The sequence below is a fragment of the Oxyura jamaicensis genome, chromosome 3 (assembly GCF_011077185.1).
Source record: "Oxyura jamaicensis isolate SHBP4307 breed ruddy duck chromosome 3, BPBGC_Ojam_1.0, whole genome shotgun sequence".
In the NCBI taxonomy this organism is placed as follows: Eukaryota; Metazoa; Chordata; class Aves; order Anseriformes; family Anatidae; genus Oxyura; species Oxyura jamaicensis.
This window is the reverse complement of record NC_048895.1, coordinates 32,574,613-32,590,591: the sequence shown is the minus strand read 5'-3', so window position 1 is coordinate 32,590,591 and position 15,979 is coordinate 32,574,613. Positions and strand designations below refer to the sequence as shown.

At 36.7% G+C, this 15,979-nt stretch overlaps 1 protein-coding gene across 8 annotated transcripts in view; it reads left to right on the top strand.

Annotated features, from left to right (window-relative positions):
- Nucleotides 1–15,979, top strand: part of MTA3 (metastasis associated 1 family member 3) — a 159,968-nt gene that overhangs the window by 66,481 nt on the left and 77,508 nt on the right. For all 8 annotated transcript variants that reach the window (XM_035323293.1, XM_035323295.1, XM_035323294.1 and 5 more), the window contains one exon: nt 4,247–4,349. In XM_035323293.1, coding sequence (XP_035179184.1) covers nt 4,247–4,349 — 103 coding nt within the window. The remainder of the gene's footprint in view (nt 1–4,246; nt 4,350–15,979) is intronic.

Genomic DNA, 15,979 nt, shown 5'->3' with positions numbered 1-15,979 from the left:
GTTTCACATCCTTGCAATGTAGTGAAGAAATACTGTTCCTGTTTCACAGGTGTAAAGCTGAAGCACAAAAGGTAAGAGTCCTGTGAGATCAGTTAATGGAGTCATAGAATGGTTTGGGTTGGAAAGGACCTTAAAGATGATCTAGTTCCAACCCCACTATGCTCCATAAGAAAGACACCTTCCTCAGCTTCCCAGTGTAAGCCTCCTTTAATTACTGGAAGGCTGCTAAGATATCTTAATTTTATATTCTTAATGCTTGGCACATACCTATACATTTACGAGGCCTTCATGGTTATGTGTTTGGTGTCTGGTGAGTATGGGTAATGAATGCATGAATCAAACCTCATGGCTAATTTCAAGAGATTCTATCAAGGGCTGGATGATTTCCATAGCAGGGGGAACTCTGCAGCACAAACTATTGGTCTGGTGGCAATTGGTCCATGGCTGCACCTGCCTTCTTACTATGACCAAAAAATCATGTCTACAGATTTTCTGCCCTTTGTAAGGACCAAGCAGGTGGTACTTCTGTTTTGCGTATCATAAAAGATGGATTCACTCAGAAAGCTGAGCACTGCTGGTGTTACTTCAGGTGTTTGGATCAAAGTGAATGCTAAAATACTTTATGAAAAAAAGAAAATTGAAAAATAGTGCAAATTATACAAAATACACAAAGAAAAAATCATGCCTAACAAGTGTTATCAGAAAAAAAAAAAAAATATCTTGGCTGTTTTTCAGTCAGTTACATCAACAATTGTGAGTCATTAGAAGTGGAATTGGCATTGTTTCCCTGAAGATCATTTAGAAAATAAACACACACACACCTACCCCACACTTCATTTTATAGATTTTATATCTCAATTTCTTAACCATTTTGTTTTTTTAAAAGGATACGGTATTGCGGTTTTGTAATCTGTAAAACTAAGAATTGTGCTGTGAGGAAATGTTCACAGAACATGTTTTCATTGGATATGTCCTGAGAACAACACAGAGTCCCTCTGAATCTAACGTACAGGTTACCCTGGGGCTATTTATCTGCAGCAAGCAAAGTCTAGAGGATTAAGTAGATCTTTAATTTCCTGTAGTTCGACTTAATGGCATTTGGTTAATAGCTTAAGTTTCATTTGTTTTGTTTTGTAAAACTTTACTTAGAATTGTTTTTGCCGGGGTGGGAAGAGAACTCTTTTGATTAAATGACAAACTGAAATGCAGAACTTCAATTTTGTTAAAAGAAAAAACTTAACATTTTGCTTCTTAAAAAGAAAGACATGAGAAGATACCAAACAATTGATGAGGAGAAAAATTGACGTATTTCTGGACATTTTCTAATGTTTTCCAGTAAAATTAATCTTTGGGATTAGATTGGCTATAATAAAATTTTAAGTAGTACTCAAAATAAATTGGATACACTGATATGACATACCAGGCATTCAAAAAATGAGCCTAGCACTTTTCAGAAGCCAAAGGAGATAACTGGTATGTTGGTGGTGGTGAGGGAAGGTAACACTTACAAAACAGAACCCAAGAGCCTTCTTAGATACAACACTGAAAACGTTAAAAGTAGAACTCCCCCATTCCATTTGTGTCCTGGAGTCTGCAACTGTTCGCAGTATGAGGAATGAATACGGTGGCGACTTTGATACCTGTTCAGTTTGAATATCTTATAATTATGCATCAAATTCAATGACATAAATTATAAATGTAGAGTTGTTGATAGAAATGAAGTTTTAGCTCTAAAGGGGTCTGCTACATTAAAAAATCCTATAGTATATGGTACTGACATAGTTAAATAAAGACAGCTCAAGAAAAACTTTTTTTCTTTAAATTATTAACATTTTGGAAGATCACCTCTAGAAAGAAGACTTGTTTATCTTACATGATCATTTTATTCAAATGTTCAAGACATACCAAGGAATTGCATCACATTTCTGTTCTTGAGGGTTTTGTTCAAGGACTTCTACTGCACTGCTTGACTGCCCCCATGACTTGAACTGCTTATGTTCCTTCTCTTCATGTGTATGTGATAAAGCTGCCATTTAGGTAGAAAATCAGGAATGAGGCATATATTTCAACTGCATTTTGGCAGAGACTGCATGTATTCTGGAAACCCACATGTCTAACATATTTGCAATATGAAATAGCAGAGCAACAATTACATTATATTTTGTATATAGATCTTTTGGTATAGATTCTGTTGCTTTTATTTAAGTATATTTATTACTACCATTACAAACTATTGTTTGGCAATACTTCAGATTTGCTTTTATCAACAGTTATAATCATTACTACAAAATCTTGTTTTTAAATTACATGTACTTGAAGTAAGGTGTGGTAGTTCCATTTTAAAATCTTTTTTTCAAATTTGATTCAGGAGAGTGACATCTTTTGGTTCAATATCTGTGTTATGTTTGTATGGTGTTTGTGCGAACCATGACCTGTCCAAGTCCTGGCTTTTCTCATACTTCTACAGTTAAGATCTCCAGGATGTGATGTTCTGAAACAGTTAAGTTAATATGAAAGATACTTGAAAACTATATATTAACAAATTGAAATGAAGTGCTCTGAGGTTATTTATAAAATATAGAACATCACCCACAATGTGTCTGTCACAGATGGAAAAAATGAATGTATTGACAAGTGTGTAGTCCATTGAATAAGTTTATAGACATAAAATCCTACCCACAAGTGCTAGAAATTAACAGTTTGTCTCCAGTGCTGGATGTGAATTAGCTTAAACAGAAGCATAAGTCCCATTAGGCAGACGAGTCTTTATTGCCTGTGTATCAGAAGAAAGTCGTTTACGTTGTTTTTCTGAGAATGTTCCTGAACAGCCAGACAGCATGGTCTATCTGGCTTGGTCTATCAGCATGGTTCTATCTCATGCTTTTGGTAGGAATGGATATATACCACACTTGCCTTTCAGAATGGATGTACCAAAGAAACTTGCCACGTACAATCAGATTTCAGAAGAACCGGAGCTGGGTTTGCAGTCTGCTTCCAGACTCCAGGTTTTTTCATGTCTTAATGGTACGATGCGTATTGAGACTGTTTTCATTAAGTCATAAGAAAAAACAGAGACTGAAGTGATTTTCTGTGTACTTAGATAGCCACACTGCTTAGCTTTTCAAATGACATGGCATGGCTCTATTTGAGCACAGGTTTTTATTCTTGCAGGAGCTCACAAAATTCAGAGAAGCACTAGGGGCCAATTGAACACTTAAGTTCTTCACATCTTCAATGAAGGAAGAAAATGCTTATTTCTAAAATATCAAAGGTGGATGATGACTTTAATTCTGCACTTGCCCTTTGTTGTTGCAATTCGCTATGTTGATGTTGGCCATGTCCTATAGATAAATATTCCTATACTAGTAGACTGTGTGTTGTCTACCACCCTCTGTTCTGTGTTTCTCATTTTGCAGTAGAAGTTACTGATGGAGTAGCCAAGCCGAGATTTAGGTTTCCGTATGAATGTGAATCATTGTCTTGTCTTTACACTTTACTGTTCTTCCAAGAAATACGTAATTTTAATAACAAATACAGTGCAAGTTAAATTTCTGAAAATACCACTGTTGTTTCAGTCACATGCACATACACAGATTGCTCTATTCATTCAAACGGACTTGGGAAACGATTATATAGTATATAGTAATTTTTTTGTGCCGTAGCGTTATATATCACTTTGTGAGTGGGTGAGTCAACAAACAGCAATTTTAATAGTATGATTGGTGTTAATGATACGGATAATGTAGTGGTTTAGAGCAAGAGGTGAAAAAGAAATAAATATAGTAGGTAGCATTGTTTCATAATGATTTCTGTTTTGGGGGTGTATTCAGAATAAAAATTGGATAGGATTTTTAATTGCTAAAGCTGGTTAAGTGTAAAATTAATTTTAATGTGGCTTAAGTGAAATTAACTTTGATATAGTTGAGAAACAATTAAAAAGCTCCACTGGTTATTTACATTTTGGTTTCAAGTTTATAATCACTTTCTATTAAAGTTCTTTGATACTACACCACCTAACACTGCCTCTTTAAAACAAATTCAAATGCTGATGTTAAGGAAAGATACTTATTTTACTGACACTGCAGTATGAAATATAAATGTATAACTGCTGATTATTAAGTACTTTTTAAGAGTATATATGTGTATATATATAAATGTACAATGTCTCTTTTAAACATAGCACAAGAAGTACACAGAGAAAAACCTTGTGAGTAATAAGTGTTTTGTCCCATCTACCTTTTGACAGGAGAATTAGATGACAGAGAACAGGCAAAGCTGGAAGTAAAAGTATGGGATCCAGATAGCCCCCTTACTGACCGTCAGATTGACCAGTTTTTAGTTGTAGCACGGTAAGATTAAAATCCTCTAATAAAAACAATTCCTTTTCCTTTTTCTACTATTTATTCCCCTATATCTTGTTACTCAACTTGTTTATCATTTTGTAAGCCCTTCTGTTTCCCACGGTTAGCTAAAAGACAGAATCAGACCATAACCTTCTGCATATTTATTGAGTTTACCAGTACAGAAGAGAGGGAAAAAGAGAGCTATACTAGACTGCCTGTATTTCAGGCTACAGTAGAACTTGATATTTTAAATATAGATATAATTCTGTTTTCCCATCGGAGTAAACAAAATAAGATTTCAGTGGTAATATTTCAGTCTTGTACCTATAGTGTTTGGAATTTCATAATGTAATTTAAAGTAGAAATGAAATGGATGTAGAACTTGTCAGATTTGCATGTAAGTTGACTAATATGCAGTGCAGTTACTTCAAATGAACATTGAAATTAAAGCTGTGAAGTGATGTATTTCATTAGTAGAAAAAATTTGGTCAGTTCAATTTTATAAATTAACATATGATTATGCGGACTTATTTGAGGAACATCAAAGCCCTTGGAATTCATAAATACCTTTTTAAAATAATTTCTCCACTTTACAGAATTTAGAAAATTTTAATGCTTTTACTGAAGGACAACTCTTTGCTCGTAAAATAAAGCATGTTTTTCTCATCCTCTAATTCAGTTACAAATATAGCACAAAGTTACTGTTCTACCTTTTTTTGTTAAAAAAAAAAAAAGGTACTGGCAGCAAGCTGTTAATTAAGGCTAATGTAGGGATGTTACCCTGAGTCATCCCATCTTTTTTTTTTTTTTTTTTTTTCACTCAAACCTGGTTGCAGAGCATAGTCTCAGATCTTATTAGGCAAATACTCTTTTTATGTTGTTTCCAATATTTGTTCATTATTCCTTCTCCCTTTTGAAAAAAGCATTTCAAGAAGCAGCTGGGGGGGAGAGGGAGGGAGAAATTGCTTCATGTTTTCCAGCTTATGTGTACAATGAAATGGGTTGATGACTGATTGTCTTATTCCAGTTTTGATTGGCTCATAGGCTATTCTGAGTTGGAAGGGACCCACAAGGATCATGGAGACCAACTCCTAGGTCCACAGAGGTCCTGATTTTTGGGTGGTCCTATGTCTGAGAGCATTACTCAAATGCTTCTTGAACTCTGTCAGACTTGCTTCAGTGAAGCCTGTCCCAGTGCCCGACCACCTCTGGGTGCAGAACCTTTCCCTAACCCCCATCCTGACCCTCCCCTGTCCCAGCTCCATGCCGTTCCCTCGGGTCCTGTCGCTGTCCCCAGAGAGCAGAGCTCAGCGCCTGCCCCTCCGCTCCCCTCGTGAGGGAGCTGCAGGCCGCCATGAGGCCTCCCCTCAGCCTGCTCTGCTCTGGGCTGAGCAAACCCAGGGGCCTCAGCTGCTCCTCATGCTTCTTCTGCTCTAGGCCCTTGACCATCTTAGTTGTTCTCTCCTTTTGATGCTCTAATAGTTTTACGTCCTTCTTGCATTGTGGGGCCCCAAACTGCACATAGTGCTTGAGGGGACAGTCCCTTCTCTGGACTGGTTAGCAGTGCTGTGCCTGATGCACCCCAGGGTACAGTTGGTCCTCCTGGCTGCCGGGGCACACTGTTAACTCCCATTCAACTTGACATCAATCAATCCCTAGATTTCTTTCTTTGGGGCTGTTCTCCAGTCTCTTGTCCCCCAGCTTGTATGTAAATCTAGGGTTAGCCTTTCCCTGGTGCAGAATCTGGCACTTACTCTTTTTAAATTTTATGCAGTTGGTGATTGCCTAGCCCTTTAGTCTGTTAAGATTGTTCTGCAAGGCCCCTCTTACCCTTAACAGATTCAACAGCTGCTACTAATTTAGTGTTTTCTGCAAACTGACTTAGTATGCATTCAAGTCTTGTGTCTAGATCACTTATAGAAACACTGAAGGGAACTGGCCCCAAAACAGAGCCCTGGGAAACCCCACCAGTGCCTGGCTGCTGCCCTGGTGTAACTCCATTTCCTATAAACCTGAGCCATCAGGCAGTTGTTCACCCATTGTATTGTGTACTTGTCTAACTGTATGCTGGAAATTTTGTCCAGAAGGATACTGTGAGGAACAGTATTGAAAGCTTTGTTGAAATCCAAAAAGATCACGTCTACTGGCTTCTGTTGGTCAGTGGTAGATCTGGTAGATGGTAGATCTTAGTAGATGCTGATCCAGCTATGTTTCTTATTCCCTCCCTTAGTAGCGCTGTACCCTTTTTATATAGTAGTAAAAGTTGCCTCCCTCTTCTGAATTTCCAAGCAAGCCAAAGGAGTATAAGTGTGATCATGCATCTTTTCAGAAGATTGCAATGCCTAGTGGGTACCGCATAGAACATAACGCAGAAAATAGAACTACTCCTAATACCAGCAATGTCTGGGTGTGTATGGGCAGACAATACAGGATGCCTTCAAAATACTGTGTGCAAAGATGAAGAGTTATAAAACTGATGATGTGCATCTTCGGAGAGTTCATTCATTGCCTTCACATCCTTCCACCTCCCGTACTGCAACTACACTGGGGAGTTTAAGAAGTATACTGTGAAGCTGAAAATCTTTCCAGGAGAGAACGTTGGTACCACAAAGCAGCAAGTGATAGAGAATAAATGACAGATTTTTTTTTTTGGGGGGGCGGGGGGGGAATTCTTCCCCTTATCTAAGACATCCTGTGCAGTGTTGTGCACGTCCTGATCAAGACTGCATTCATTTAGAAGTTGATAAATTTCTGTTCACAGGGTTTTTGTTATGGTTAGAATGGGTCCTGGCCATACCAAGATCTTGTGATAGGTCAATCACTAATGCTTACCAACACCTTATGAGAGGTTGTCAGTTCACTGATGGTCTTCCACAAACCTCCACTCATCTTTGCTACTTTTGAACAGACAGGAACTCTTTCCAAGCTCCTATATACTTATTTTCACAGGCTACAAGATCAGATTTTTGTTGCATTAAGTAGTTTCCTGACAGACTTTCACTGATTTCTGGAGCAACAATTCTCCTATGACAATTGTGGCAGGTTTTAATTCAGTATGTTTTGTGCTTGCAGGCAAAAGCTTTTATTATACTGGACCAGTAAAAGCTACTTGAGTAACAGAGTTAATATTATGATTTGATAAACTGTGCCTACAGACTCAGATCTCCACTGTGTACTGACTGCAATTATCTGGGCATTGGCTGAGTCTGCTGGGTTTTCAATAAGAATGTCATTTCTATTACTTAGTTGTTTGATTTTTTTGCAAATTTAAAATTCTAGTATTAAGGAATTTTCTCAAATGTTTTCCTATATATATGCAATGTGTATATACGAAATTTAAAAAAACATTTTCAATGTTAAATCAGGGGCATTGAGTATTTCTTCTCTCCTTTTTTATTTTTATTTTTTTCAGTCTAGTTTGGTTGAAGGAAGAGTTGCTTTTGAACTTACAGGCATCATCTTTTTCAGTCACCCAAGCACACTTTGTTCTTTAGGAGGTGGTTAAATACTCTTTTTCTATTTGTGTTGCATATTTGCAAGAACATTTAGATTTGGCTTTGACTATTTATTCTCACAGGATTTGGGTACTGTATCAGGAGTAAAAGGCCTTTTATTCTATGTTTACATGCTTGGTCAGTCCCTGGTCCAGTCTCTTTGGTCATTAAATACTATCATGCAATAATCTGCTGGATATAAACATAAAAAAAATATGCATGTCCTTTCCAGAAATCAGAGGCAGCAGTGTCAAAAAAACCTACAGAGGTTTTGCAAAGTGTAAGAGTACTTGTCACGAAAGATCCTTAACCTCAAGCTCTCTGATGAGTCTTACTTCATTTTGTGGATTTAGAAATCATGGAAGTACAACAGTGCTGCTACTGAAGCATAATTTGGACAAGGGCTCTTGCTTGAAGTAGCAAAAGCAACTCTTACGAGAAGCTGGAGGCATCAAATTGATGCGTTCTGGTTTTGAGTTGTTTTTTTGGGTAACACACTGTCAGTTACACTCTGGCAATGAGAATTCTAACACCCTTTTCCACTCCATTCAAATAAGATAGAACTTTAATAACCATTTTTTTTTATCCTGTCATGTGTATTGACAACAGTTCCTTTGTGTCTACTGGCTTTAAAGAACAGGATCCGAGAAGCTGCAACAGCCATTTAGAGATTATAGATCTGTCTACATCAGCAAATAGTACAGGCCAGTGGAAATCTATTTGTAGAATAAAATGTTTGTTGCTCACAAACCAGCATCTACAGTACTGTGTACATTTTGATCAGTTTTATTTTGAAGGTAACTCCAGCCTGGTCTTGTGGACTACATATCTAGTAGTATGTGGAACTAGTGTTTAATTTAACAGAAATCTAGCTTGTGTGCTCCAAGATCATTTGATCATTTTGATGTTGGGCAGAGTGCATTAGGTGTAGAGTCTGGAGATGCTCACTTTGAAATTCCAATTCTAATTTGAATTTGAACACTAATATAAATGCACAGTCTTCTCCAATCATCTGTCATTCCTAATATACACAGAATACTTAATTACTTTGTGAAAACTCCATAATATTCCATGGTATTAGGAAATAGAGACTTTCCTATTGTGTATATTTTTTTTGTTTATTTTGTCAAAGAGTTGAAAACGTACCTGACCAGACTCAAGTTTAGGAGGAATTTTAGGTTCCAGTCTGGACAGACGCCTAGAGCTGTAGATATGGATATCACAGCACCCCCTTTTTTCCTTTTTTTTTTTTTTTTTTTTTTTCCCTTCACTTTTCATTTACTTCGTCTGTTAATTTGGTCTACAACTCATTACGTGTTAAGTTCTTGGTACCTCCTAATTCTGTTTAGTTTCACCACATCATGAAGTATATGTTAGGTCAACAGGCTAGTTCTTTTATTCTGTTTCATCTAATTAGATTATTGACACAGTCTTCGAGAAGGAACACATCTCTAAACCAAGCTGTTTTCCAGGACACTTCTGGTCCCAGCTAATTTCTTACTCAAACAGTATTTAGAAGACTAATTAAAACACCTTTAAAAACATTTGATCTCTACCTCAAAACTTCATTATTTTATTTTTTTGACATGACAATGTCATTTAATATCTCTGGCTAACCTAAAAAATTTTTTCCTGCGTTTTAATGCTTGCCTATTTTTTGATGTAGAATCAGAGAAGAATGGAAATTTGTGTTTAGTCATTTGTTTTTGATCCTGATCCTTCCTGCGTTGTTTCCACTTTTCCATTTTTTCCAAGACAGTGACTATATTCATTTTTTGTTGGTTACTATTGATTTAATTGTAAGTGTTAATAATATATGGAGATGTATTTGTTACACAAATTCGTCTTACAGTGAGGAAGGGAATACAATGCAGTTTCAATAAGTAACGTTTATTCACATTCAGGAAAAGAAATCCTCAATAGATGATAAGTAGAAGCTTACTTTCAATTTGTATTTTTATTTAAAAGTGTGCTGAAATAATCTTCTCTGTTACTGCTCTTGCAAGATGATTCAACATAATCAGTGGCAGCTTACAAGATTCACCAAGCTCATCAATGAAAATAAATACATAAAAAGTCATTGGTTTGAAAGCTTCAATATTGATGTGCTTCAGGAATCTCTTTAGGTGGTGAGAAGTAAGAGGAATTCAAGTTGATTAAAGAGGTAAAGAAATTTAATGGCTGAATTGCAACTTAAAATTGTGCTAAAGATGGTGAAAAGTCTTGATGCTGGTGCAGCACTGGTAAAAACTAGAATTCACCTTGTTAGCAAGGTGAATTATAACATTTAATTGTAAACAGATGGCTTGGAAATTAAAAAATACTTTCACATCAAGTGTACTAGGAGTATGAAGAATACTGTGTTTCTACCTGCCTGTCATGCTTGGCCAAAACAAGTTCATTCCGTTGTGCATTTTGCCTTACTATAATTGTTCTTGACCAAATTAATCTGAAAAGAACTAATTCAGACTTGGAGGTGAATTTCCTTTTTCATTTGTTTTGTTAATTTTAACCTGTTGCCTTACGAAGAAAAAATCTAAGCAGCAGCAGCATTTTTTTGGACCTTATTTTTGAGGGGATGATAGGTAGAGGCTGTAAGTATTATACTCTATGAAATTGCAGGTCAGAGTACAAATAATGGCTTAAATCATATCTTGTGATTTAAACTACTTTTATCTATCAGTATTTCTGTTGAATAACAACTATTTCAAATATATACAATTTCTACTTAATAATGAAATTGAAGGTTAGTTGTGACACATGGGGGGACATTACATGTAATGCTACTCCCTACCCTGACTTAGAGAGTCTTTCAGAGAAAGAATAGCAGCAGGAGACTGTGTTTATCTTGTCATCTCTCTTGCGCTCTAAACCTTTGAAATGAGAATAATGAAGCATAGCACTGCACAGACAGTTGCTTAGAACTGCAGTGAAAATGTGTCCTCTGGATCAGCATCACTTTACTATTACTACAATCTTCATGTCAGATTTTTCATTATCCCGTAGTAAAAATCTCAGGGGTATTTTTCAACTTTAATTAGTATTGTGTTGATTAAATACATCTCCAAGAGGTACTTTTTCTTTTTTCCAAGAATTTAAGTAACATAAGACTCTCAATGGAGCAATCAGGTATTAATTGGCTGTTTTTAAAATGCTGTTGTTGATAGCAGGCGAAGAGGTCATTTTTAGGACTATTTCCAATGCGTAGTGAGTGGGAACATTTGTATAAACAGAAGCTTTCCTAATATGTAGGAAACCACCAAAGATCTACACAGCTACTTTGCTCAAACACTTCTAACTTGGATGTGAGGCATCTTGTTCGTTATTTTGTAAGTATGTGAGGAAAACTGAATTTGCAGATTCACAGATACATAAAGGTGGTCTGGAGGACAAACAAATTTGTCTGGAGTATACACACTGCTCATCTCATCTCTCTGAAACGGAGAAACAATGTTGACAAGGGAACAATTTGAAAATAGACTTGTTACAAAGGATGTCTGTCTCACCTGGATTTTTGAGAATACAAGGTAGAAGAAAAACAGAGCTGGATCCAGAACTTTCTGGATCTGATTCGATGCTGGAGTGCTGTTGCTACCTGTGAGACTTTCACGGGTACTTTCACAGACTGTTTTTATCTTGATTATAATCACCATGATTCCAGGTTTTCTTTGGTAATTAACAACCTTTTTTAGAACTAGTTGCTGATGAGAAGTTGAATCTTTTGTACAGTCTCTTGCTGTTGCTGCTTGATAATTACATTGGCAGCTCTCTAATACTAACCTTAACTGAAAATTTGAAAATTACTGCCTCTCTGTCTTCAGTCCTATTCATATTATTACTATAGTTCCTGTAGTTCATAGAGATTTACAGGATGGTTGAGGTTGGAAGGCACCTCTGAGATGATCTAGTCCAACCCCTTTTTCAAAGCAGGGTCAAGTACAGCAGGTTGATGAGGTCCATGCTGGGTAGGGTTTTGAGTATCTCCATGAATAGAGACTGCGTAACTTCTCTGAGTAACTTGTTTCAATGTTTGACCCCATCACAGGATGAGAAAAAGATTATTTTTTTTCAGGTGTTTAAATGGGATTTTCTGTGTTCAATTTTCTGCTCATAGCATTTTTTTGTTTCACTGGGTACCGCTGAGAAGAATCTGGCTCAGTATTGTTTACTGTTTTCCATTATGTTGATGTGAATAAGATCCTCTCTGAGCCTTCTCTTCTCCAGGGTAGACAACAGGGTAGTCTCCGGGTTTCTTAGCTTTTCTTCAAATGATAGCTTTCCAGTTCCTTATTTGTTTTGGTGACCCTTGCTGGACTTGTTCTAACATTACCTTACCTTTCTTGTGCTGGGGAACATAGAACTGGACATAGTACTTGACTCAGTGTTGTTGAGACCACTTCTAGTAGAGGGGAAGGATCTCCTCCCTCAGTCTGCTGGTAATTCTTTTCCTAAGGCAGCTCAGAATGCTGTTGGTTGGCCTTGCTGTAAGGGTACATTGTTGACTTACAGTCATCTTGTCCACCAGGACACCCAAGTCCTTTTCTGCCAAACTTCTTCCAGCCACTCGATCCCCAATGTGCACTCGTTTCTGGAGTTACTCCTCTCCAGGTGCAGGATTTGGCCTTTCCCCTTTGTGGATCTTCATTGGGATTCCTATCAGCCCATTCCTCCAGCCTGCTAAGCACCTTCTGATGGCAGCACAACTGTCTGGTCTGCCAACCACTGCTCCCTGTTTTTGTTAGTTCTGCTTGCCTCCAAGGTCTGGGTGTGGCACATCATAAACAGGTGAAGAACTAAAATCATGTGCCATTCCTGTGGAATGGATGTGGGATCGCAAATTTTGCAGGAGTAGTAATAGTTTTAATTTTTTTTTTTGGTCAACATTTTTCAGTAACTTTAGTGTAGATATTAATACAAAAATGTTCAAAACATCTGAAAAGTTCTTAGTTTTGCAGGAGCTGTTCGTACATGACAGTAACTAGTTTGTGGTCAGTTTTGATTTTTACCTTAATGGTGCAGTTATTAGTTGCTGCTTAGTGCACAGAGCAAGTGAAAAGAGGTAGTAATTTTAATAATAGGAAAATCAGTAATTGTCTGCACATAACAGTGCCAAAAGTGTTGGGACATCCCTATGAATCCTCACCATCATCATGTTCCCATGTACGTGGTTAAGTCTTTACATGGACTGTGTTTAAATCTTGGCAGCAGTTCCTGTGAAATAACTTTGATACCTCATTTAATATACCCACGAGCATAACTTCTATCCAGTCTTGTCATCTTCTTGATTACTTAATTTCTTTGACTTTGACAAGAATACTCTTCTCAAACCTAATGTACAGCTTGAAAGTTCATTCTTTGCTGTTCTCATCCTCCAGCTAGGTAGTGGTCCCAGTCCCTATCATCCCCTTTACTTTCTCACGTTCTCTCATGCTTACAAAACATTTTACAAATCTTAAATAACACAAGACCACTGCCTACTATGCTAATTACATTCCAGTGTATATTCCTGCATCTGCCTATATCCATCTTGTGTATTTTTAATGTCTTAAACTTGGTTACAAGAAATATGGAGTGAAGGATTCTCTGTGTTCAATTTGTAAGCTGAAGTTTTTACAAATATAGGGCTCTTAGGCACGGCAAAAGACAAAGAACTACTTCAGCCACTTCACCCTACAGAGTTCACTGCCAGTTTTTTGGTTGTAGATGTATTTTTCTGAATTTGTAGATTTATTCCCTAGTCTTAGATTCAGGCACTGGATTACTTTTTTTTTTTTTTTTTTATGGTCCTCCAGTTGTCAGCTGCTATCTCTGTTACAAGTCCTTGAGAGAACGTTCTCCATTTGTCTTTAAGATAATTTACACAAACAAAATCTAAGGTAACACTGATTATTTGATCTAGCCCCTACACCTGCTTGCTGATACAGCTTGAATAGAATTCACTCCCTGTAGATAGCACCAATTGTTTATCATTCTTGCTCATCTCACAGCCACATGTGTCATTCATCATCAATGTTTTTTGAATGGAGCTCCTCTGGGGAGGATTTGGAGCATGTTGGTTTCTGTCTAAAGTCTCACTATTTTTAATTACTCACTCTTGTTGCTGGCGGCTTGAGCACAGTTTCTGGTTTTGTGAGTTTATTTATTGTTATTCTTAAATTAAACATGACTTAAATTATGTATTATAATTATTTGGGTTTTGCTAACTTAATGAAACATTTCTTAGTCTTCTTACATTGAAGAATCTATTTAAAGGAAAAAAATAGTTGGAGTCTGGCTGTTCAGGCTGTTTCGGCTGAATGATAAGTTTTATTTGGCCAGGAGGTAAGTGAAGGCAATAGAGTATCATCTGGAAATGGGTGTAGAGTATTTTTTCTTTCATTTAAAAATCATTCTTTGATGGTATTATTAGGAAAAAAAATCATGCAAGGAAAAATCACAAAGGAAATATTTGACCTTTATATCAATATTCTCATCATACCTGTGTTTTGAAAGAAAAAAGAGACACAAAAACTAAGGTATTTTAACTCTTTCTAAAAATGAATATTTAAATTTGGATTTTGACTGCATGGCTAGATTATACAGAGCAGTGCATTATTATTGTGTGAAGTTTTGAGACTAGGTAACTATTAAACAGCCAAATGCTGTAGAAATCCTGCATTTTCTTGGGTTGTGTGAAAAGCTCAGTCTTCCAAAAGTTTCTAGGAAAGTTGATTTTGAGATACAGCCACAGATGCTCCATCCTTCCCCCTTGTTAACAGCATGCTGCCTGTGCTTTATGGTGTTCTAGGTGGTTTTTCACTCACATATCCCATAGTCCTGCCCAGCATTCCTCTGGTGGTTGTGGACCTCTCCTACTTAGTACAGATTTGCAAGTGATGCCAACTAGTACCTCAGTTCTTACCTCTTCATCACTTATTTGACATGAACCTTGCTTTATATTGTATCTTAATTTTTATGTTACATACTGGGCAACGTGGTTCACATGTGCTTGGGCCCTGAAATCAGCCTAGACGTTTTGAAAGCAAGTTGATGTAGTAGAGAGTGACTTGTGAGGACATACTCTTAGTAATTTCCATAACATACTCCTTTTATTTTAGAAATATGGTTAAGTAAAATAGTTTTAACTATGCAAAAGGAAGATAAGAAGCTAGTAGGTATTATCAGAAGGGAAATGCAGTCATGCTGCATGCTGCCTTACTGGTTTGAACAGTAATGACGGAAGGATTACTGCAAAGATTGTTAGCTGCAACCCTTATCAACGCCAACATGCTTAAAGAGGTTGACTGACTATCGGGAAATGTGTTTATTCACAATAGAGCCTGATTCTTGGGACTGATCTCTGGATGGATAATGTTTTAAAAATAGCCAAACTTGTTTAAAAAAAAAATCAATCACATTTGCTGTTTGTGCAGAGAAGTAGCAAAGATTCTGGAACAGTGTTTGAATATAGTTTATAATGTAGCTTATTGACTTCACAGTCTTTAGAATTTAAGCAGTTAAAATCTGGAGTATGTGAATCACTTCTGCTTAATCTTTGTGTCTTAAAGGTTTTTTGCGGAAAGTACTGAAATGTATGCAGTATTAAATGTTTTGAGATTTAAGATAAAAATGCAATAATAGATATCGGTACCAGTTTTTTCCACTATTAGTAATGTACCTTAGTGAATAAAACTCTTGATACGCATTGTTTTTTTTCTTATTGAATATTAGGTTTATAGTGCACAATATTGTGACAGTTTGTGTATGTTGATCGCTCATTGACTACGTCATTATTATAACTCTGCTCTCACAAATTTTGTGGGATGTGATTGCTGAAAGAAACATCAGTCCTTAGTCAAGACGCTTACAGTATATTAATAATGTTAGGTGCTGTAATTAGGTACTTATTTTAGAGGGATTTGCATCATGTTGTAACTACAGCAAATCATTTTTCTATTATCATAGCGGCACAACACACTGAGAATTGGTTATTGAACTCAGGGTACTGGAGCAGTTAATTATCTTTCTCATGTTATTGCATCTTTGGTTATTTCCTTATGATATGCTGAGTCCAGTCAAGTTTTTTATGCATCTTTACCTTCACCATGTATCTTATGTGATACGTGCTGTGTGCTTTGAAGAAAAGTTTTCAGTTTAGAACAG